At 36.8% G+C, this 25,989-nt stretch overlaps 1 protein-coding gene across 1 annotated transcript; it reads left to right on the top strand.

Annotated features, from left to right (window-relative positions):
* The first annotated feature begins 6,927 nt into the window (after positions 1-6,927).
* On the top strand, positions 6,928-25,695 carry LOC125276162 (erythroid membrane-associated protein-like). Its single transcript, XM_048203670.1, has 6 exons — positions 6,928-7,176; positions 15,810-15,938; positions 17,662-17,730; positions 17,848-17,919; positions 21,200-21,226; positions 25,090-25,695. Exons 1-6 carry the CDS (start codon positions 7,101-7,103, stop codon positions 25,635-25,637), a joined length of 921 nt encoding a protein of 306 aa, XP_048059627.1. The 5' UTR covers positions 6,928-7,100; the 3' UTR covers positions 25,638-25,695.
* Positions 25,696-25,989: the final 294 nt, after the last annotated feature.

Here is a 25,989-nt window from a genome sequence, read left to right as displayed (position 1 = left end):
GTATTCCTGTGGGCGGAGGTTAGTCAAAACACAGTTTTAGTGATGTCATTAAAGAAGGAAGTAGAGGGATGTAGTCCAAACAGGCCGTTCGTTGTAGGCTATTTCTGTTAAATAAAATATCTCGCTTGGCATTGAACTTTGAGCTTTAAAATTTTACAGATTTTATTTATACTCTAACAACAACATTACACACTAACTAAAGCTGGAAACATGGGATCACGAAGAATGGGACCTTTAATGTATTGCTTTTTACACTATGATATCACATGGCATCACATCTGACACACAGGGGCCCCTGAGCTACAGCATTATACTAGCTAATGTTCACTAGGTGGCGCTACATAGGTTCAAATCTGAAAAAAAAAATCCAGAAAATACAATGGTATTTTTAGCAAATTGTATATTTTGTCAGAATTATTGCGCTCCGTCTGTTTGGTGCGCATGCTTCCAAAGGCTCGTCCACTCCTGACAGCAAAATGGAAATATTTTCTCAACTTTCTAACATTTACAGATGGGGAATATGTCTGTAAAATTATTGAATGTCATTTCAGCTTAAAGATTATTAATAGAGTTATGTTTGTTTCCACCAGTCGCTGCACAAGTTAAGGTATTATAATTTTTTTTTAAATAACCAAACTTTAACAACAAATGGGCAGATCCCTGGAGTGCAGCTGATGACGCTTTGAAATGATGCTTTGAAGTATCATTTCACTTGATTCAATTCCTCCTTCCTCGCGTCTTTTCCTTGGGTGCTTCTCAATTATGCAAAATTTGTGCATCCTCATTTCCTTTCCTTGCTTCCTTTCCTCACTTCTTAGCTCCACTTCTTTAGGATGCGAGGGAAGGACACAAGGAAAAGAAGCGAGAACAGAGGAATTGAATCAAGTGAAATGATATATCCTCGCTCCCTTTAGCGTCACTAAAGTGTCATCAGTTGCACTCGAGGGATCTACCCACATGTTATTAAAGTTTGGTTATTTTAAAAAAATATAATAAATATTAATAAAGCAAGATGCCCCATTGAAATATATGAGATGTAAAGTTTATTTAAACTGCATACATTAAAGCATACATTTAAATTATTGTGACAGATATGAAGGGGGAGGAGAATTTATGCATGCGTCAGGTTTCTCGGCGAGAAGGACTTCCGCATAACACAGTCCGGTCCTAACTCCTCTGGAAGCCTCCTCACTCCTCGTTTCTCACCTCCTTGCTGTGCAATTAGAGAATTGAGATGTCCTTCAAGATGGCTGAGCTCGATCGGTTTCCGGGTCATAGGATGGAGGACGGAGGAGCGAGGAAACGAGGAAGGATATTGAGAAGCACACCTGGTGTCCTTCCCCCGCATCCCGAAGGGGTGGAGCTAAGACACGAGGAAAGGAAGCGAGGATGCACAAATAAGAATTGAGAAGCACCCTATGGGCGAGTAGAGCTCCACTCTCGAACAGGAAATACGTCACCTCCACTTGTGTTTTACTAACGTCTACACCTACCCCAACCCTAAACCTACCCTTACAATAATGCAAATACAGTAATTAAATGACGCAATATTGATTTGTGTTTTATTAACGTCTACAACTACCCCAACCCTAACAATAAGCTCCACTAGTGGAGGTGACGTATTTCTGCCCTTGAGTGGAGCTCCACTCGGCCCCTCAGGCTGCAGCCAGCCCCTATTGACCCATAGAGACTGCATTGCAGTGCCTGCAGTTCGTAAAAAAAAACGTTCTTTGAATGGAAGTCTATGAGAGCTCTCTGGGCAATTCTCGGCCAGAGTGAAATTGCCCAAAAAGAGGCAGTACTCCACAGAACGTGACTTGACGCTGATTAGACTATACATCTTGAGCCAGAACAAACAGTCTAGAGTTTGAGATCTTTGCGGAACAAAAGTGGGCGTTTCTATATTTGTGGGTGTTTATATATGAAAATCCTTAAATTAAGATAGCTCCTGAACTAAGCATTGTAAGTTTGAAATTAACAAAGGTCACATGTGACTGAAAGTTTGCCCTTTCTTTCAGTAAAGTTTTGTTTTTTTGTCTCGCATCTGATGTTATTTCTTCCTTGGTGGAGTGTGCAGACTCTTTTGATATGATACACTGTTTATATATCATGCAATGAAAATGGTCCCTGCTTCACCTGACCCCACCCCTAAACCCTACCCACACTTTGACGTGGACAAATCAGGTAATGCTCTCAAAACGCCCCTCTGTTTATGGCCTCGCCCATCAATCATTAATGTCCTGCAGAGACCTGGGGCACGTTCAAGCTCAAACCAGTTTGCAACGTTTTGCTACGGTTTCTGGGTTGAACAACATGTTTCCTGGAAACGGTGTGCAACATTGTGTGCAATGGGGTTTGAGATATGTTTTCAATAGCGTGTTTACTCACCACGCAAAGCACGTAATTGCTTGGGGCCCCGCGGGCCTGGGGGGCCCCCGCGAGTTCTCCCTATGGGGATCCCCCAGTGGTCTACATGATACGCAGGGCATATACCCACTAGGAAAGGTCAAGGATTTCCGTGTATCCACTTAAAAAAGCACGAGAATACGGATTTGGTGCTCTTTAATGTGGCGGGATAGATCGCAGTACCTCAGTTCAAAAGAAGCCTGAGGTGCATGTGAACTGATCCTCTCCTCCGTTTTAACACCATTTACAGGGCGAAATAAACATGAATGAACACCTAAAGGTGTGTTAAAAGATACAGAACAACTTACTGACATCCATATCCATCTCATGTAATTGTTTAATCAGTGTTTGAACCACGGAAAGACGTTAACAGCTTGTGAACAAACAAACAAACGTAATGTCATATTTACCTTAAAACAAACATATTCATCATGACCATAAACTCATTAGTCAGCTAGAAAAATTAACTATAAAGAGGAACATTTAGCTAAATATATACACCATATTACATATGTAATGACTGAGACAAATCAGACACCTGTTATTTGTTAGTTAACCAATAGTTTTAAGCTCACTCTGGGGTCTGGCTTCCATCCCCCGAGAAGTTCTCAGTTACAAGTTTTATTGCACCAATAAATGCCGCATGGAGAGCAGAGAAGAGACACACAAAAATGTGCATCTTTCCTGCATTATCCACACATAACACAGACTCTCTTGCATTAATGTATAGACAGACTGTTCTATAAATGAACATGCACAATCCCAGGAAATGAAATATTATCCATTATTACCATTGCTGTATTACAATCATTGTATTCACGTATGTATGTGTATGTTTTATGATACATTTAAGGTAACTTCAATCATGTCATGTTTAGTGTCTATGCGTTCGTATTGGGAAGATTTAAATGCTTGCGTATGCGTATGTCCATACCTGCGCAACACATAAGTATTACAAGAATCTTTCAATAGTTCTTATTCAAAGACTCAGCTTCTTAATCTACTTGGTCATAAAAGTCCGGACAAGGGGGTGTGTTGACACCCGGAAATACAACACCTTCATTGGCTGCATCAACCTTAAGAGGTTGGACTTTGACCAGAGGTTAAAAGCTAAAGAACAATGCCACTTTTTTCTCTTTTCCTTGCTTCTGGACGACCGAACGGATCTCCTTGTCGGCCGGCCTAGGCCAGGCCTGCAAGGCCTGAAGGCCTCGGCGTACAAACTAGCCATGTGCTCAACATCCAACATAGAAAAGACTGGCAACAACTTCAGACGAAATCCTCAAGATCCTCAACCTAAAGGCATCTTGCAAGTATCGTACATTTTAACACTAAACAGCGATTTAGTATTAATTTGTAAGACTTACCTTTGCCATTGCTGAAGAAACTGATGATTCCTTTCCAGATTGTCTTTGACTTTTTCCTATAGCTCTAGTAACAGTACCTATTCCGGTTCAACCCTATCATTACGAATTCTTACCTACAGTATGTATGTGTGTGACCTTTATTGTATGTTATGTGTTTGTTAGTTTAGTTATGTGTTTGTGAGTTAGTTAATAAAGATTGTGCACAATACATGTTTGGTTCTGACTCCGTCTGCTAATAAATTGCCTCTTAAGTGATTTAGATCCTGAATCCATGCTCTAAGTAGCACGGTACAATAAGAATGTTATTTTTCCATAACCTGGAAATGAACATTTCTTAGAATTATTAAACAATCAACACTGAGTGTTCCCTGGACAACAGGTTAATTGATCGTAATATTAAGATTAATGTAGCTATATCCAGTGAATCTAATTAACAGATTTACATATTCATAATTAATCGTAATTAATAAATCATATTGAGTTATGAATTATTATTAATATTTCCCATTTTAGTTAATTCGCCACACATATTAATTATAGTTTTTAATGTTCTTCAATAGCCTATTTAATGCATGTTTGAATAAAAACATCAAGTTGACAGCCACCATTGAAATGTTTATATTTAAAAAAAAAGAAGAATTAGAGTAGAAATAATTTTAAAGTTAGTAGGCCCATTATACGTTTTTATTATATATATTTAAAAAATATTACTGAAGTGTAATAAAAGTTTGTATATAAATTGGTTCATTTAACCTTCAATATTAATGTACCAACTGATTCCCATGTGTATTATACAGCATTAGTTGAGAGATTTTTTTTTTTCTTGAGAAAAATTGCCATGTAGCCTACTTGACTCGATGCAAGCTTGTGAATCCAAATGCATAACTATGATGACAGACTGGCAGGAAATGGTGCAAAACAGGGTGATATTGTGACATACTGATAAGCCATATCTTTCCATTAATGTTAATAATAGTTGCAACTTGCACTCTTGTGCAAATGTGTATTGAAAATTTCCAGATGATAAAACCTGTTCTCCAGGGACCATAATCATATAACATCTAAGGCTAAATGTAGATCTTAACTGGCTGAGTTAGATGGAGATTGACGATAAACAGTAGAAAATTATCATCGTCATGTCATTAGCTGTTAAAGTCATGTGTTGCTTATAATAAACTGTAATAAATTATATTATTATAATAAATAATTATTATAATAAATAATAATACCCCCCCCCCCCCCCCACTTACAGTTTTTCTCGATTCCTTAAACACTATAACCAGGCTTTTGAACTAAAGTTTCAAAACCATAACGCCATTTATCAAAAAGCACACCCATTTCCCTAAACTATAAACGCTATTCCCCTGTTTTGATTTGTTGAACTGTCACTGCAAAACCTGTCACTACACCATGTTGTCATTTAGAAAGCACTAGCATTCAATATTGTTCACTCAAGTCAGCATAGCTTGAGCTCAGTTAGCACACAGTTACCCACGTGGAAACATTAAGAGTCAAAATTTATCACACGACAATCAGAACCTTCAATAGAGAGATAAAAGAGCCTGAGTCAGTTCATTCAGTTTTGGATCCAGAGAGACGTGATTGAAAAAGTAGAGGAGGAGGAGGAGGAAGAGGATGAGCAAGAGCAGTAAGGAGTGGAGGAAGAGGTGAGGGAAGAGGAGGAGGATAAGGGGCAAGGAGACAAGGAGTCTCAGATGAAATACATGCCACTAGTTGACCATGATGACTAGATGTCCTTGTCCCATGCTATGACTATGAGGGAGGCTGGGCAATGAGTTCAGCCAAACTTAAGTTCCTTCACCGTCGCCTCGATCATAAGAATCTTCAGGGAGGGAAACGGGTAGGAGTAACTCAATGTACTCTACTGTAACTTTTGAGTGCTGTACTCTGTTACAACACATGCATCAAAGTGCCTTACATACAGATAGAGTTTCTGTCTGCTTTCATTTTGTAAAAAGGATGTTACATTGCAATAATCAGTACTTCTATTACTGTAGGACACAGAGACGATGGAATGGAAGAAGCCTGACTAGACTTTTCAGCTGATGCATGTCAGGGGTGGATCAGGCATGCAAGAGGGTGCCTGGATAGGGCCAGTACAACCTGTGATGTTGATGAGATTCTCTGGCCTGTCCCAGACCAAAGATGTGATGCTGGGGCAGAATATTTTTTGTTGTTGTTTGGTGTATTGTACTCTACAGTACATTAAGGAATAAAAAATGTGCAAATGTATACACATGTGTTCATCATGTGAAAAGTTCCATGAGGGGGAGAACCACAAGCAACACAACTTATTGCTGGTTTTTGGTTTTTGTAGTATTGTTTTGAATTTATCTCACCAGTGTGTAAGACTATGTTGTAGTGTGTGTGTTTTTGAGGGCTTGTGTGTGATGTCTGAGGGCAAAGTTTGGTTTTTCAGCAAGAGCGAATGGTTTTGAGTGTAGAGCTTCATTTTGACCTGAAAATAGGATGTTTGGGGAATTGGGTGAGATTTGGATTTGTGTTTACTGTTTTGAGAATATGAGGCATAATTAAAAAAAAAAAATGTGTTTAAGCAATCGAGAAAAACTGTAATGGCCTTCTCAGCAACTCTTGCTTCATCAGAACAGGGTGTCAAAGCACCACCGTTTCCGTTTAAAAATGTTTTGTCAGGGCTGAACACAGCCCTGTTCTTGGTGACAGCTAGCATAACTGTGTGATTGAATGTGATTGAAAAAAATCCATCCCTTTCTCATTTTGGTGGTATATATATATATATATATCACGGTTCTGCTGTAAAGCAATTTTAACACAGCCAATAGTGTCATTACTCAGCTTAATTCAGTTAAGTTACTCCATAACTGTGTAAAATTCATCATTTGTGCATACAAAATGAATATACAGTGTATCTGTGCACATACATGTACGTGTGACACATACAACTCCTGTGTGCTCTAATGTACACCGAACAAGCAAAAGATGCAAGATCTTTTTTCACATCTTTGTGTAGTTTGGCCTATATGTTGCTAATCATTTTATGTTTGTGTATAGAGTGACAACGCAAAAGTAGCATTTTTAGAAAAGTTTATATAGTTTTGCATGAAGTGTTTGCTTTTGCAAGATATGTGTGACGTTTGCATCTTGTGTGTGTGTTTTGTGTTTTTGTGTGTCGAGTTTTGAGAAATGGAGCCATAGTTTAAATAAAACAATCTGTGTAAGTATTTTTTAAAAACGAATGTGAATGACATTTTATGTGACTTCCTTATTCTGAACAAACTCAAGCAGCACTCAAGTCTCAGCGGACACGTCTTCTGTCAGGCTCATGAAATGGATTCAATATATGAAAATACTGATTTCATACTTTCAATACTTTCTTCAGATGAAAAGCGCTGTCAATACAAAGGTAAGGCTGGAGATGTTATCAGTATATGCATTAGAATTTCTACAAGATTTAACATGTGGAGTAACAGTAAGGCTACTTATGTTCATTCAACAGTTACACATTTGGCAGACACTTTTGTTCAAAGAGGCTTACATTGCATTCAAGGTGTACATATTATCCATTCATTCCCTGGGAATCATACTGTCAACACTGTCATTTAAATAAAAAAGCTCTGTCTTCCCTGTAGCTCAGAGAGTAGATCATGATGATACCAACACCAAGCTAATGGATTCAGAAAGAAGAAAGAGTTCACATTGAAATATAATATTTGGATAAAAGCATCTGCCAAAATCTTAAATATCAGAATCAGAAAGAGATTTATTGCCAGGTATGTTTGTACTTCCACATGACAAACAAAATGGCAGTGCAGCACAGATAATAAAAAGAATGAAAATAGAATAAGTAAATAGGAAATAACAATATACAAAAAATATATTAAAAAAATACACAACATACAAAAAATTGACAATAGACAGTATGTACAGTATGTACAAATGCAAGGAAATGTAATTAAAGGTGCCCTAGAATTAAAAATTGAATTTATATTGGCATAGTTAAATAACATGAGTTCAGTACATGGAAATGACATACAGTGAGTCTCAAACTCCATTGTTTCCTCCTTCTTATATAAATCTCATTTGTTTAAAAGACCTCCGAAGAACAGGTGAATCTCAACATAACACGACTGTTACGTAACAGTCGGGATCATTAATATGTACGCCCCCAATATTTGCATATGCCAGCCCATGATCGAGGCATTAGACAAGGGCAGCCAGTATTAACGTCTGGATCTGTGCACAGCTGAATCATCAGACTAGGTAAGCAAGCAAGGACAACAGCGAAAAATGGCAGATGGAGCAATAATAACTGACATGATCCATGATAACATTATATTTTTAGTGATATTTGTAAATTGTCTTTCTAAATGTTTCGTTAGCGTGTTGCTAATATACTGTTAAATGTGGTTAAAGTTACCATCGTTTATTACTGTGTTCACGGAGACAAGAGTCGTCGCTATTTTCATTTTTAAACACTTGCAGTCTGTATAATTCATAAACACAACTTCATTCCTTATAAATCTCTCCAACAGTGTGTAATGTTAGCTTTAGCTCCGGGGGCGGAGAGCGTGAGCATTTAAAGGGGCCGCAGCATGAATCGGCGCATTTCTAATTATGCACCAAAATAGGCAGTTAAAAAAAATAATTTAAAAAAACATCTATTTTGAGCTGAAACTTTACAGACACATTCAGGGGACACCTTAGACTTATATTACATCTTTTTTTATTACATCAAAAAAACGTTCGATGGCACCTTTAAGAAGTATGGTGTGTTAAATAAATGTATGTAAAAATAGTGTTGTGTATTGCACATGTTTATTGCCTGTGGGAGCATTAACTGTTCATAAGGTGGATTGCCTGAGGGAAGAATCTGTTCCTGTGCCTGGCCGTTGTGGTGCCAACCAGACAGCAAAAGAGGAAGTGGCATGGGTGTGAAGGGTTCAGAATGATTTTGCAATCTCTTTTACTCATTCTGGATGATACAGTTCTTAGAGAGTGGGGAGGGGTGTGCCAATGATTCGCTCAGCAGTCCGGACTACCTGCCACAGTCTTTTGAGATCTGATTTGGTAGCTGAGCTGAACCAGGCACTAATAGAAGTGCAGAGGATGGATTTAATGACCACAGAGTCGAATTGTATCGGCAGCTCGTGGCAGGTTGAACGTCCTCATCTGAGTTTGCTATAGTTTATTAGAGTTTGCTTCAAGTAACCATGGTGTGTGAACTGGTGTGAAGTTTATCATTTGTGACTACACACTATAACACTATCCTCTGGTTTCACAGACAAGATTCACAGTTTTTTTTCAACTGCTTACAAACACTTTCAAAACTTTACACACAAATCCAAGAAATGCTTCACATCTCTTACAAAATGAAACACTGCATTCAAAATATCACAAACACATCTCAAAAGCAAACATTTGCCTTATGTTGCAAACACCTTTTCCATATTCTATTTGGATATATCATATACACACAGTGATTCAAAACCTAAAGCTCTTCTTTAATGAGCTCCAATGTACATTTCTGTATACGAGATTGAAAGTAATTGGCCGAGAGATTTTGAAAAATTCACGGTAAACACGAAAGCAAGATTGAAACCAAACTTCTTTTTTTTTTTTTTTTTTTTTTTTTTTACTGTAAGCATTTGTGGTTATGAATACAGTATTACACAAAAGAAAATAAATACATCAACCATGTGTAGTTGGACAGAAACAGTGGTTGTGAAATTAAGATACTTATGTTAGATTTCTGTCTGCTACATAGAGAATTGTGTTTTGTTTTTGCAAAAAGTGTTTTATGAAATTGAGTTGAAGGCCGAGAATTAGTGTTTGGTTTTGCAGATGTGGTGTGTGGTTCTGGTGTTCTGGTGTCAGGTTTCAGAAATGTAAGGATTTTGTGTGTAAGCTGTTGAAAATAACTGTAAGCTAGTCCCAGACTAAAATGCATGTTTGAGATGTTTTACAGTTTATGATTGCTGAAGCACAATTTTAAAAACAAGGCTCATTTTGTCAAAATACACACAATTCACAGATCCACACACACACACCTCAGTTCTTTTGCAAAAAGAAATGCTTCAATCAAAACTTTACATTAATTTAACAAAACCCAACTTTGACACTGTATGGAACACACATGGTTCATACATTCTGATTTTGTTTGATTCATTTACACACTGCTGTTCTCAATCTTAAACACTTGTAAATTTTATTATTTTCTAATGATACAGTCTGGGATAGATTTTTTTCAGAGATAATGTTAAAGTACATGAATATATTGTCAAAAAATAAAACAAAACAAAACACACACACACACACACACACACACACATCCACAAGATTAGTACTGGACATTGATGAAAATATGTATTTCTCACCACATTGCAAAACCATTCAATACATCCATGCCTTTCCAAAGGTTGCATTTTGCAATGAAAATCAGAACATACTCTAAATGCAATATAGTACACGAACAAAAACATTTGTGGAGACAAAACAAAAGCATGACTTTAAATGAAAAAAAAAAAAAAAATTAAAAATAAAATAAATAATAGAAAAAACACCTAAGCATCATCTCTTGGCCTAGCTGGATCTGGCCATAGGACTTCATCCACATCACAGGTGATGTCCTCTCTCGCAAGACAGCAAAGGAAGAATCTTCTTGAATGGCGAATACATCCTTGCACAGACCCTGCATCAATTCGGTCACAGGCCTTGCATGGCTTTACAGTTTTTTCAACTGCGTACACATATTTTCAAACTTTGTCTCTTTTTTTTTCAAAACTTTACACACAAATCCAAGAATTGCACACACAAAATGCAAAATGCCTCACATCTCTTGCAAAATGAAACACTGCATTCAAAATATCACAAACACATCTTAAAAGCAAACATTTGTCTTACTTTGCAAACACATTTTGATATATCATATACACGCAGTTATTCAAAACCTAAAGCTGCTATGTACATTTCTGTACAAGACTGAAAGTAATTGGCAGAGAGATGTTGAAAAATTCAAGGTAAGCATGAAAGCAAGATTTATTTATTTATTTATTTTTTACTGTAAGTTGTGAATACAGGTTGTGAATACAGTATTGCACAGTACAAAAGAAAATAAATACATCAACCATGTGTAGTTGGGCCAAAAAAAAAACTAGCAACCAAAAAAACTAGCACAAATGTCCCCACAGGTAAAGTAATACCAGTGCATTTTGACTTTGTGGGGACACTTTTAAATTCCCCGTGAGGAAACAAGCTTATACATAAATCATAAAGAATGATGTTTTCTGAACATCTAAAATAGCAGAATGTTTTCTGTCATGGGTAGGTCTAGTGGTAAGGTTAGTGTAGGGGGATAGAATATACAGTTTGTACAGTATAAAAACCATTATGCCAATGATATGTCCCCATAAAACATGGAAACCCAACATGTGTGTGTTGTGTGCATGTTTGTTGGTGGGCGAGATGGTTGGGTGTATCTAGGTTCCATCTCTCCTCCTGGCTGGGTCCAGCCACAGTACTTCTTCCACGTCACATACTATATTCTCTCTTGCATATCCAACCTTGGATGGAAGCAGCATCAGTTTCTCCACATGCCTCTTCCATTGCCTGAAGAAGTGTTATGTTGGCATGGGGACAACGACAATGCACTTTCCAGCACCATGTGGGGAAAAAATCCTCAATAGGGTTTAGAAATAATGAATATGGAAGCAAGTAGACAACAGAAAAGTTGTTCAAAACCTATAACTTGACCTTTGGCCTATTTATAGGCCTATTCTAAAGCCATGATTGGTTGGTGTTAAGTAGAGCAATGTGTTTGTGCATGTGAGGAGTTAGTGTGAGGCACTGATGAATTAGTGTGGCATTTTGATTGGTTGTGTTTGAAAAAGGAAATTAAGATACTTCCTGTTAGATTTTTGTGTGTTACATATGAGAATTGTGTGTTGTGTTTTGCAAAAAGTGTTTTATGAAATTGAAAAATGAGTGAAAGTCCAAGAATTAGTGTGTGGTTTTGCAGATTTGGTGTGTGGGTCTGCTGTTTGAGTGTCAGGTTTCAGAAAATGTGTGACAAGTAAGGATTTTGTGTGTAAGCTGTTGAAAAAAAAAAAAACTGTAATGAGGGATATCCTGATAGGGGAGGCCAAGATGGCAGCTGTGTAGGTGGTAGTGTGTTTTTGTTCTTCAGGGAATTAAAGGTGAAGTGGTGATGTAACCTGTTATTTAGACTGGTTATAACACTAAAAATTAAGTGAAAAAGTATATAATTTCACCTTACATCTTTATGAATGGGAAAAAGAGGCAAAAAGAAAGTTATCCACCTCTCCATTTACATTTAGGTTAAATCTAGGGAAGGTAATCTTTTGTTTATTTTTATTCAATTTGTTTGGAGTTCTTGTTATGCAGTATATGTTTAAATCCTTGTCGGTTGTAATTTTAAATGTTAGAGGTTTGCGTGACAATCTGAAAAGAAAAGTTTTTTTTGTTGTTGTTCTGTAAAAGAAGTTTAGCTGATCTTATCATTCTTCAAGAAATTAATTCAGGGGAAACAGATGTTAAGTTTTGGAGGATGCAATGTTTAATTGTTTCTTTTTTAATAAATCCTTGTAATTCATCTGTCGACCAGTGGTCAGGTTTTGAAGGCAGACTATTTAATTATTATTCGACTGTAACTTTTTTTTTTCTTTTGTAACAAATTGTTGTATTGTTATATTAAGTATACTGCTGCAATTGAAACCATTACTAGTTTTAAAACTGTTTTTGGCTTTTTATTAAATAAAAAACTAATAATAAACTTTCTTTTGCAGTTAAGACTGGTTATTTGTATATAGCAGCATTCAAACTTATTTATAGGTAATTTTATTGTTTTTACACAATTAAATGTCCTTCATTAAACATTAAAAAGCTAAAGAAAATACAGAAGATTTTATGTAAAATTATGGTTATAAACTGTATTTTATGAACAGAAAATTACTGTATTTATATGAGACATTTATTTTCTGTTATTTTACGGTATATTTCTGGTGCCCCTGCAGCTGCCGGAAAATTACCATTTTTTTAATGGAATTTTTATTTTACAGTAACTTTCATCAACAATGCCTTCTTTCTGACTCCTACTTCCTGCTTTGCTACTGTTCGGACGCTCTTGCTTACAGCTCCGCGCTTTGCTCTATTGCTTTTATATTTTATCTCCTAATTTTAACTACAGCAAATCAGCACAGTGCTCAAACAACAAATCTTGGCACCAACATTCTTTTTAACTGGAAGAATTGCTACAAAAAATTTTAAATGCTACATTTTAAATATTGCTGTCTGGTTGAAAGAGCTGGGAGAATTAGGAAGAAAGCATTTGTGATTAGGTTAAAATTTGGTACAAACCATGGGTAAATTTGAGCTGTGGTGCATGGTTAAGATATCTCTGGATTACAGTCAGGACACTTTCCAAAGGGGGAAATTTCCAAAGGGGAAATTTGAACTGTGTTGCACAGATAAGATATCTCCGGAAGGGGGGATTAGGGCTGTGTGTTGCAGTTTGAGGTGTCTTGGCAAAAGGGGAGATTGAAACTTTGTGTATCAGTTTGAAGTGCCTTAACAGGTAGCAGTCCTGTCGTGTGAGGAAGATCCATTCAGATCTGCTCTGATGGATAGATCCGTTTAGATCCACTCTGATGGACAACAACAACAACAACAACAACAAAAAAAACTCCCTGAGACTTCCTAGCTCATCCATCCAGATAGCAAAATTCTCTGTTTTTACTGTTATTTCTATTCCTTATGTTCTATTTTTATTATTCTTCTTTATGTAAAGCACTTTGAACTACCATTGTGTATGAAATGTGCTATACAAATAAAATTGCCTTGCCTTGCCTTTAATGGAAATTGTGTTTTGTCCACAGCTTTCCACAAAGTTCTCCTTTGGAATAATGCTGATATAACTGTTAGAAATAAGTCTCTCTTCTTTTCTAGATGGTTTAACAATAACTTTAATTGCATTCTATCTGTCTTTGATGATTTTGGTAATATTCTAACTTATGTGCAATTTATGAATCTCCATAACTTTCCAGTCCCGTCAAAATAATATAACACCTTAATAAAAGCTGCTCCAGCAGGCTTAACCCAATTAATTAAAAATCACCTTAAATTCAGTAAAGGCAACAGTGTTTATCCCGCTTTAAGCTTGGACGGTATTGATCTTTTAGATCGTAAATGCAACAACAGACATATTCGTACAATCTTTCAGATGAAGAGAAAGATTACCCCAAGGGGTAAATTCTATTGGGATTCTCTTGTAACAAATGTAAATTGGAGAAAGGCCTGGCTTTTGCCAAGTAAATTTTGTATATCAAACAAAGTTAAAGAAATTCATTATAAAATTCTTCATAAAATCTCATGGATTAACTCATCCATTTCTAAATATTCTGATATTGATGAAACTTGCTCCTTTTGTGGTTTTGTTGAAGAAACAGCTGCCCATTTATTTTATGATTGGAATTTAACCAATACATTTTGGGCTGATTTAAGTTCCTATAATTTTACCCCTACACATGTAACCCATACCTTCATCCTTAAAGAAGTTATCTTTTACTATGAAAACCCAATATGCTGTCCCTTGAATATGTTGTTAATTTTTTTGTCTTGTATGCAAAATTCTTCATTCACAAACAAAAGTTGCTTAAATCTCCCCTAAGCTTTCTTCATTTTCTTGCTAAATTTAACTCCTTCTGTTTTTGATTATTCATTGTAACAGACAATATACAAATACAACACTTTATTTCCCTGATCCTGTATGTATATATGTATGTGTATGGTGGGAGGTATTTGAATGAAAATTGTGAACGCTTATGAAACCAGTTGTGTCGAACACAGCTGTTGCAATATTCACGTTTATTTGTTCCGGAAAAACTAAACAAGTTTTTAGCACCACTCACCGGACATTTCACTTTGAAATTGTCACAAACCGTGCATGACGCAACATATTTTGAGTTTTGCAATAATGTTGCCACGGAAACGTTTTTCTAATGAGCCTGGGCTGTAATAAGCTTCTTCTTTGCAGGAGAAAAGCATGCAGATTCTTTTTTTGTAAAATGCAGGAAAGAGCAGTAAACTACTCTAATTATGATTTATGGTTTATAATGTAACAGTAAAGAATTCTTTGTCTTTTACTACAAACTAAAATTACTGTAAGATATCTGTTATGTGCCTGTTCAAATCAAAATTTCTGTTTAACTTGGTCACCCAATCTCATTCTTATTCAACACAATGCACAAAAGTTATCTTATTTAACATAAATCAAAATCTTCTGCCCTTTTCTCTAAAGACTTCACTCTAAAAAATGCTGGGTTAAAAACAACCTATGTTGGGTTATATATGGACAAACCCAGCAGGTTGGGTTAAAGGGCACCTATTATGCCTTCTTTCTCAAGATGTAATATAAGTCTCTGGTCTGGTCAAGTTTCAGCTTAAAATACTCCACAAATGTGCCCCTATTTGGGGGTGAGCACAAACATGCCTTTTACTATATTACTATATTGCTGGATAAAAAAATAAATCCAAAATTGGTTGAAAAAAATGGCTGGGTGAAAACAACCCAATCCCTGGGTTTGTCCATATTTAACCCAGCATACGGGGTAGGGAACCAGGATGATCATCCTCAAACGTTCTCAGGTCCAGACGAATCACACAAATCAAATTTGAAACTTCGAACAATATTTGTGAATTACTGTATATCCTTCAATCTAAAATTTCAATAAATATTTTTCATATTTTTTGGGTAACAATGATTGCATTAAAAACACACCGGTAAACATTCAGACAAGAGTCATACCATGAAGGTAGATTTTAAATGAAAGGTTGAACTGAGTTCTAGAATACAATTATTAAAATGTCTGGTTGGGTCAATGTGTTGAAAATATATTCTGATCAAAATTTATTTTACAGAAATAAACCCTGCGTAAATTCAGGAATAGTTCCAGACAGAAATGTTGCAATTATTCAAGGGTTCAGAAATAATTTCCTTTTTTCTCATCAAATTTCTAACCACAGGTAATTTCACTGAAGAACTGGAAAGTGAGAGGAAAGACAGTCCCTCTAAGTGGACTAAAGCTCTTCTGATTCTTCTGGGTTTGACGTTCGTTTTTGCTCTCGGGGGTCTCTGCGCTCTCTGGATCCTTTGTGAGTATAACCGATATAGATATTTCCTTTGTTCAAAGTGCATTGACTGAGTTAATGTAAATACTTCTACTTCATCTCAGTGTAGTAGCTTCATTACAACTTGCAATGCAATTTTTAGTAGCTTTTTATTGGTAAAATCATACTTTTCAGCAAAGCTGTTTTCAAGTATTGCCAAACAAGCCTCCATATTGAAAGTGTAAACTGATATTAATTTAGCCTGAAAATGTCTGGGTTACGTATGTAACCCTCGTTCCCTGAAGGAAGGAACGGAGACGTTACGTCAGAACTGAACCGGTGATTTGGGGGATCGCTTGAGAGACCAATCTACTTCAAGTCTAACTAAATGAGCCAATGCACATTGGCATGTGAGTTTTGCATCTGTTGCTCCACCTCACATTGCGAGTATATAATGAGCAACAGGTGCTTCAAATTTTTGCTTTCTGCTGAGGAGCCAAGCTTAGTAAGCAACTGTGGCGACAGGACCTGTTATGTTCCTCTCCCAGTCTAGGGGTCTGGAGCCTCAGTTCAGCCTCAGTGGGAAAACATAACAACTTTAAGGAAAAGTAAAAAAAATATATTTTCTTCATATACCATAAAGCTGAACAAAAATATGGGACTAAATCTTCAGGAGTGAGTATGGCCTAAAATAATAAACAAGAGAAGCTCACTAAGGTTTAGAGGAACTACCTACCCTGCATAAAAACAAAGATGAAAATCAACAACATAAACTTCCCTGAACTTCCTCTCTAACCAAAAACAGGAGAAAATATTACACACAAAATAAAAAGGCACTATCCCTGTACATTTCCCACTTAACCATAAACTAGTAAACGGAGCTAATAAAAGTGATACAATACCTTTTAGTTACCCACAGGTAAAAAACTCAACATTAGAAGGGTACAATACCTTTTAATTACCCTCACAAGGATAAACTGGTGGGCAAATTAAGAAACCATTGCTGGCACAAAGCAAATGAGTATAGGTCACAAAAACAGAAGTACTGATTACTGTAACTGTAACACATCCTTTTTACAAAATTTAAGCAGACAGAAACTCTGCCTGTATGTAACGCACTTTGATGCATGTGTTGTAACAGAATACAGCACTTAAAAGTTACAGTAGAGTACACCTGTTTCCCTCCTTGAAGATATGATCGAGGCGACGGTGAAGGAACTTAAGTTTGGCTGAACTCATAGCCCAGCCTTCCTCATAGTCATATCATGGACAAGGACATGGTCAATAGTGGCATGAATTTAATCTGAGACTCCTTGTCTCCTTGCCCCTCATCCTTGTCGTCCTCCTCTTCCTCTTCCTTTTCAAAATGGCAGCAGGGATTCCCCCTAGGGGAAGTGTTTAGGGAAGTTGCGTTTAAAACTGGAGTGGAATGCAGCCCTGCTCACAACGAGTTGCAGCTGATGGTAATTAGCCTGAGTGAAAGTGTGAGGGAGAGAAAGAGAGAGCACAACACAGGCCACACAAGCATTTTCTCACAACAAATGATATGAGAACAGCCTAGGATGTAACAGGACATAACATCTCCATTCCCTCCTTCAGGGAATGAGGGTTACATATGTAACCGAGACTTTCAGATTTCAGTCGGCCATATGTGACGCTACGTCAGAACTGAACTGATGAATTGGGGGTATCTACCAAAACACCACAGTTGCCGGCCCTTCCAGCACCCTGCATGATACTTTTCCACTGTTGCTTTTGTCTTAATCAGATAATAATAAGCTTGCCGATTTTGAATCACTGAATGAACAACTTGCTGCTCAAGTGATCAACAGCACAGGTGAGAAAACTATATTTCATAAACAGTAGAGCAGAGACATGTTTGTTACCAGTGTTGAGTGTTCACTGAACTGACCATGTGAGTAACTTTATCTGCATTTTCCCCATTTTCTTCAAGTTATGATAAGAGAACAAGAGGAACTTAGAACCAACTACACCAGAGTTAAAGAACAGCTTCAACTTCATGATGGTGAGTTGGCTTTTATTTGACATTTTCATTATTTATTTATTTATTTATTTATTTATTGACCATTTAAAAATGCCATAAACTTCTGTTCTGACTTCAATTTTCTAAATGGCTTCTAGTTTATCCTTTACTTAGTTGTCTTTTCAGCCATGAAGAAAGAGTTTAAACTGACAAATACATGGAAAAATATGACAAAATGTCTGTCTTGGGGAATTTTTAACTCTTCAGCTCTACAGCATATTTTGGATTTTTAGAGGCACATCTGAATTTAAAAGAGTGCTCTACCCACATACATTGGAGTAAATTTATAAAAAATGGTCTCATTTTACAGAAAATCCTCTAAATTTTAACACAGTGGTGGAATATATTGTATATATTTTATTGTATTTTTGTATTCATAATTTAATGATAAACACAGATAAAAAGTCAGTTTTTGATATTTTTTTATAGATTTTCTTTATATTTGAGAGTCTGTAATTTAGGACTCATTTGGTCTATGACTCTGAAGCTTCTTTTGATTCCACTAGGTGGCAGTAAACAGGGGAAAAAAAGAATCTACTTGAAATCTCCTTCTTAACAAAACTTATTGAGATTTAAAGCAGAACTAAGTAACTTTTTTACCTTCATAAATAGTTTTCTAAGTCCTTACGATGGTTAATTGACTTGTGGTGTGTTTGAGGCGTGCACTAACCCCCTCTGGCACGTCTACGCCAGAAAACAGCACTTGCAAGTTGAGCTGCATCGACCCGACACAATCTCGCCTCATGTTCACGCTCACACGAGAGTGACAAAATGCTTTATGGTAATTCAAAAACAATGTATATATTATGACTTTATAAGACAATTTCAAAAATTACCCACCTCCATCAAGATTTCTTGTACTGTATTTGCAAATTACCCACCTCCTCTTTCTTGTACAGTATTTGCAAAACTACTGCGCTGGTGAGCGTTGTTGTCGTTGTAGTCCAGAGCTGCGCTTGGAGTATTTACGACAGTGTGATTCACTGAAGGAACCTGTAGGGGGAGCTTAGCAAATCTTACTAAGTTCTGCTTTAACTGAAAGGAGACATTGGTGTTTCTAAATGTACTTTTGCCATCTCAATTTTTGATTTCTGAAAGAATTGGGCATAGGCTACCTGAATTTAAAAGAGCACCCTACTCGTATACATTGGAGTAAATGGATAAAAATGGTCTCATTTTACAGAAAATGCTCTAAATTTGAACACAGTGGTAGAATATTGCACCTATTGTAATCGTTGGTGTTCCTATTGTTATTCTACTTCTTTCATTTCCGCTCTGGAAGTCTATGACAGCCCACAGAACCGCTTGCGGGAAAGTTGTGAATTATGGCACATTGACAGAGGTCAGTCCCAACATTAACCACACCAATTTTGGAGTCTCTACATCAATCCCTCTAGCGCAACCAACTTTCCAAACTTTCACATGTTTATGTTAGTAACTTTTGAACTGTAATTGTCCGCCTCTTACATGTTTGCATCTCGAGAGAATGCAGAATTCAAGTGACAAATCATGTTTTATAAACAAAGTTTGGGAGGAGCACTAATCAGCTAATGAGAGCCGACTCACTAGTTACCTCGACAGTTTTCTGCATCCCTTCACCACTCTGCTCAGTCTCGGCTGGGGTCCTGGGGATATGGGGAGAACTTGGGCTAAATTCTAAGCTTGGAGCCCTCAATCCCCTTGGACAGCACGCAAAATACGCTGCTTATATATATTCTTTTACTCCATTCGATCATTTGTGAAAACAACTGCCACAGGTAATCGGACATTGTTTATTAAAGATTTATTTTTGGTGTTTTATCGTAGATTCAAATCTATAAATTAAAATATGTATTGCATTTATCAAGAAAAGGTTCAGCACCCAAGTGGTGGGGTGGGGTTGGGGGGGATTGTTCTCACGCTTGCATGTGTTTAGTTTGTGATTTAAGGCTTTATTGTTATTTTTAAGGCTTAATATAATTTAAACGGATGAGTTAGGGAAAAATTCACCCCCCTCACAGTTCTCAAAATCAGGATCTTCTCCCACATTGTAAAGCAGTTTTTCTGACCACGTCAAAGCTAGTGTGGCTGCCAGATACAGTCACTCAGACGATCAAGCTCTGAGACAAGACTATTATTCATCTGGTTATCCATCCATGAGCTCTCCAAACTTCAGTCACTTACCTGCTTTCATTGCTGTTGCCATACTTCTGCAAATAAACCAGTTGTTTATACTTTACCTGGGTTGCATCCTTATGTTTCATAACAGCGTGATGATGTCATTAACAATCGCGATTTACAAAGGTCATTGAAAAGGGTAATAAAAGCTTTTGGCTGCAACACTTGTTTTGATAGGCACATCTGAGACATATTACAGTCTCGTTTGGCCATGCATGCCCTCATTTTGAAGAAAACAACCTAAAGAAAGCTGATATGGTGTTTGAAGCAGAGTTGATCTGGTTAAACGCATTCAGTTATGTCTTCAGTGAACATAATCAGCTGGGAAAGTAATTAAATGCTTCTCAGTGTATTATGCTGCCTTCATGTGCTGTCGGAATTATCGTAAACACCAATTTCCAATATTAAAAAATTGGACATGAACGCTCCAAGTCAAAATTTAAATACGATGAGCTCGTAATCACAACTTCAGAAGTGGGAAGTAAGAAAAAAAGCATGTGAAGGTGGCAGTAGATCTGTGCATTTGGTCTTAAAGTGACAGCAGACTAATAAACCCGCTGCTGTCTCTGTGATTTAATATTAATCAAACAACGATAGAAAATGAAAGTCATTTCCTGCTCTTCACTGAATAACATTAATAACTTTAAGAATCAGTATAGGCCTATATTTAATTCATAGAGTGAAGACTATGCAGTTTTTTTGTTTTTTTTTTAACATTTGATTATTTTAAACAATTTCTGAATAGTAGGCTGCTATTAGTAGTAGGCTAAATTGTTCATTACATTCATATCTTTTATTCTGTTGTATTTGTCCTACATTTTTTTTAGTTGTATTACTGAACGTTTCAACTCCCAGTTGTTTGTTGACAGTGAAACTGCTGTGAAAGAAAAAATTAAGGGGTTGGGGGTCATTTTGGGGTTTTTATGAACACGCTGACTGGGGCCCCCAAGTTTTGCTTGGGGCCCCCAGAGGTCTAGGACACGCACTGCACATCAATCAGATAAAACATGTTGTACACAATTCTTAAATAAAACTTTAAATCTTGTCTATAATTCCACACAAGCATGTGAAAGATCTAATGTTGTTTTGTCATGTGTCTTTACAGAGCTGAAGAGGATGCAGCAGTATGCAGGTACAGTGTGTGTCACAATACAACTTTTAACATACTTTATAATAATTGTAATCCAGTATATTTTCTAAAAAATATTTTAGAAAAATATACTTAAAATGAATGTTCTGTGTATTTTTGTAAAGTGTACTTATTTGAACATTACTTTAAAATATATTTTAGGTATATTTTAAACTGTATGCTCAAAATACTCATTGTAACAATGCATTGAAAGTATATATTTAAAAAAAAAACATTATTTAATATCCTTAAGTTATAGTGAGTTATAGTGATTATATTTAAAGTTAATTTTGAGTATAATTCAATGACCGTGATCACGACTGGTTGCTTACTGACGCTCAGTCCAGCCCCGGTTAAGCTGCGAGTATAATGCTGCGAGTATCACTCTTGCTGCATGGAAATACATTATTTTATTATTATGAATATATTCTTATGACTCTATTCTTTTGTATAATTGATGTTTTAGGTGGGTTTATCCCAATAAAAGCAGTCAAAAGAAATGTGATCATGACTGGTTGCTTACTGACGCTTTGTGGACGCTCAACCAGCTGCAGTTGATCTAATAAATTATTCTAGTTTTTATGGATACTGCTGCTATTGTGATCTCAATTTATGTTAGCTATGTACTACCATTTATATTAGAGGTGAGTCTCACACTCCATTGTTTCCTCGTTCTTATATAAATCTCATTTGTTTAAAAGACCTCCGAAGAACAGGCGAATCTCAACATAACACCGACTGTTACGTAACAGTCGGGATCATTAATATGTACGCCCCCAATATTTGCATATGCCAGCTCATGTTCAAGTTATTAGACAAGGGCAGCCAGTATTAATGTCTGGATCTGTGCACAGCCGAATCATCAGACTAGGTAAGCAAGCAAGGACAATAGCGAAAAATGGCAGATGGAGCGATAATAACTGACATGATCCATGATAACATGATACTTTTAGTGATATTTGTAAATTGTCTTTCTAAATGTTTCGTTAGCATGTTGCTAATGTACTGTTAAATGTGGTTAAAGTTACCATCGTTTATTACTGTATTTACAGAGACAAGAGCCATCGTTATTAAACACTTGCAGTCTGTATAATTCATAAACACAACTTCATTCTTTATGGATCTCTCCAACAGTGTAGTATTAGCCGTTAGCCATGGAGCACAGCCTCAAACTCATTCATAATCAAATGTAAACATCCAAATAAATACAATACTCACATAATCCGATGTATGCATGCAGCATGCATGACGAACACTTTGTAAAGATCCATTTTGAGGGTTATATTAGCTGTGTGAACTTTGCTTATGCAATGATAGAGTCGAGAGCTCGGGAGGGGGCGGAGAGCGCGAGCAATTAAAGGGGCCGCAGCCTTTCTAATTATGGCGCATTTCTAATTATGCCCCAACATAGGCAGTTAAAATGGGGTATTTTGAGCTGAAACTTCAGACACATTCAGGGGACACCTTAGACTTATATTAAATCTTGTAAAAAAACGTTCGATGGCACATTTAATAATGTATGCAGAAACATAGCCTATTAAAACATGAATTAATCCTAATAACATGCATTGATTTGAGTATTTTCAGCGACAAAACAAACAATGCTTTTTAATAATTCAATAAAAGAAGAACTTAAAATCATGATCATAAAGCACGTAGCTCAAAGACATTTTCAAATAAAAAACAAGAAACAAACTATTGACAAATAAAATGCAACAAAACACACACACATATAATATATATTCTCTCATACTGGTCACTGGAAGTTCAACATGGCACCTCATGGCAAAGAACTCTCTGAGGATCTGAATAAAAGAATTGTTGCTCCACATAAAGATGGCGTAGGCTATAAGAAGATTGCCAAGACCCTGAAACTGAGCTGCAGCACGGTGGCCAAGACCATACAGTGGTTTAACAGGACAGGTTCCACTCAGAACAGGCCTTGCCATGGTCGACCAAAGAAGTTGAGTGCACATGCTCAGCGTCATAGCCAGAGGTTGTGTTTGGGAAATAGACGTATGAGTGCTGCCAGCATTGGGGTGGGGGGTCAGCCTATCAATGCACAGACCATATGCCGCACACTGCATCAAATTGGTCTGCATGGCTGTCGTCCCAGAAGGAAGCCTCTTATAAAGATGATGCACAAGAAAACCTGCAAACAGTTTGCTGAAGACAGGCAGACTAAGGACATGGATTACTGGAATCATGTCCTGTGGTCTGATGAGACCAAGATAAACTTATTTGGTTCAGATGGTGTCAAGCGTGTGTGGCGGCAACCAGGTGAGGAGTACAAAGAGAAGTGTGTCTTGCCTACAGTCAAGCATGGTGGTGGGAGTGTCATGGTCTGGGGCTGCATGAGTGCTGCCAGCACTGGGGAGCTACAGTTCATTGAGGGAACCATGAATGCCAACATGTACTGTGACATACTGAAGCAGAACATGGGCAGCAGGGCAGTATTCCAACATAACGACCTTAAACACAACTCCAAGATGAACACTGCCTTGATAAAGAAGCTGAGGGTAAAGGTGATGGACTGGTCAAGCATGTCTCCAGACCTAAACCCTATTGAGCATCTGTGGAGCATCCTCAAATGGAAGGTGGAGGAGCGCAAGGTCTCTAACATCCACCAGATTCGTGATGTCATGGAGGAGTGGAAGAGGACTCCAGTGTCAACCTGTGAAGCTCTGGTGAACTCCATGCCCAAGAGGGTTAAGGGAGTGCTGGAAAATAATGGTGGCCACACAAAATATTGACACTTCGGGCCTGTTCCACTTCACATGTTGACTACTATATATTGTACAAAGTATAGCTGAGTAATAAAGTATATTGTTATTGACAAGTGTGTCATTTTTGATATTTAGAATAAGCCAAAGGTACTGAGCACACAGTATACTCTTACCTGCAATATACTATAAATATATTATTTTACTTGTGTGTTCGGAGGACACTCGTAATTCATTTGTAATGTACTTAAATCACAAATAAAGTATAACACAAATAAAGTACACTTTAATATCACTAATCAAGCATGTAATTAGTCCCTACACAGGCATATATTTAAAGTGTACTAAATATACTTGAAGTTGTTCCAATTTAGCACACAAAAGTACAGTACACTAACTATCATAGGCGTAATTTGCAGGTGGTACATGTCCCCACCACTTTTTGAAACATTTCACGGCACAGATGTATACTAATACAAAAGAAACATCTCTGGTTGATTAGCAGTTTGTTCGTTTGTGTTAAATAATAGGCAGTCTGGTGCTGGGATGTGTTGTTTTTAGAATCATGTTGGGTGCTCGTTGCTGCTGTTATTAGTGGCGCAACAGTGTTCTCTTGGCGCTCGTGCACACTGCGCAGTCTTCACGCAGACAAGCGCTTCAATCCATTGCTTAATGCTGTTGCAGCCGGAGACTCTATTCGTTCCGGTGAAATCACAAAACAAAATGCACATAAACGTGTTTCTGCTCTTGATATACAATCACTGATGAACATCTTTGGTTTTAATGAGAAAAAAAAAAAAAATAAATTACACGAGGGCAGATTAGAACCCAAAACCTCTGGCACACTAAACAAAAATTCTACCCCTATTTCATTAGGGCAATCACATTCTAAATGCGGATCTACTTATTTATTGGCTAATGTAAATACTCTTGAGACTAACAATATATTGCATTATAGTAGCAGTAAGGATGAATCTATCATATTACACATGAGGTCTATGTCAATAAAATTTGTGAAGTATTTTGATAATTAGTCTGGCTGCAAGTATACTTAGCATACTTTTTTTCACCAGAGATGGATTAAATATTAAAAACAAAATGTCTGTTTTGTGAATTTGTGATTCATATTCTCTGTTTTCTCAGTGGATGTGACTCTGGATCCTGATACAGCTCATCCTACTCTCATCCTATCTGATGATGGAAAACAAGTGAGACATGGAGACATTAGACAGAAACTCCCAGACAAACCAGAGAGATTTAATAAAAGTTTAAGTGTCCTGGGAAAGGAGGGATTCTCCTCAGGGAGATTTTATTTTGAGGTGCAGGTGAAGGGGAAGACTAAATGGACCTTAGGAGTGGCCAGAGAATCCATTAACAGAAAGGGAGATATCATACTGACTCCCAGTAATGGATTCTGGACTGTGTGGCTGAGGAATGAGAATGAATACAAAGCCAGGGCTGGTCCTCCTGTCTCTCTGTCTCTGAGAGTGAAGCCGCAGCGGGTCGGTGTGTTTGTGGATTATGAGGAGGGTCTGGTCTCCTTTTATGATGTGGAGTCCAGCTCTCATATCTACTCTTTCACTGGTCAGTCTTTCACTGGGAAACTCTATCCATATTTTAACCCAGGCACTAAAGATGGAGGTAAAAACTCAACTCCACTGATCATCACACTTGTCAAATACAATAAATGAATTTACCTAATATGAAATACACAATGATATATATTTTGAAATAATCATTTATGTAATTAAAAATCTAAAAACATGTTTTGCTTTTTCATAATTTCTTTTTCATTGTTAGTCTATAATTTCTAGCTGTAATTGCAAATTTTAATGTAAAAATATGATTGTTTACAGTTTTTTTTTTTTTTTTTTTTTTTTTTTTTCAATTGCTAACAAACTTTTGTCCAATCTTTAGTCTCATTTTTAAAACTCTTTTAGCACAACATCGTCTGTTGTGGTCATACCATTAACATTAATGTGGTTTTCACACAAAATGCAGTCAATGAACACATTTCTAAAAGGCTTAAAGAAAGATCTTTCT

This window comes from Megalobrama amblycephala, linkage group LG9 (genome assembly GCF_018812025.1).
Source record: "Megalobrama amblycephala isolate DHTTF-2021 linkage group LG9, ASM1881202v1, whole genome shotgun sequence".
NCBI lineage: Eukaryota > Metazoa > Chordata > Actinopteri > Cypriniformes > Xenocyprididae > Megalobrama > Megalobrama amblycephala.
This window is presented reverse-complemented; position numbering and strand designations above follow the sequence as displayed.

Coding starts and splice junctions, on each gene's coding strand:
- LOC125276162 (XM_048203670.1), top strand. CDS start 7,101: ATGGATTCAATATATGAAAATACTGATTTCATACTTTCAATACTTTCT. Junction 7,177..15,809: donor AAAGCGCTGTCAATACAAAG/GTAAGGCTGGAG, acceptor TTCTAACCACAG/GTAATTTCACTGAAGAACTG. Junction 17,920..21,199: donor ACAGCTTCAACTTCATGATG/GTGAGTTGGCTT, acceptor GTGTCTTTACAG/AGCTGAAGAGGATGCAGCAG.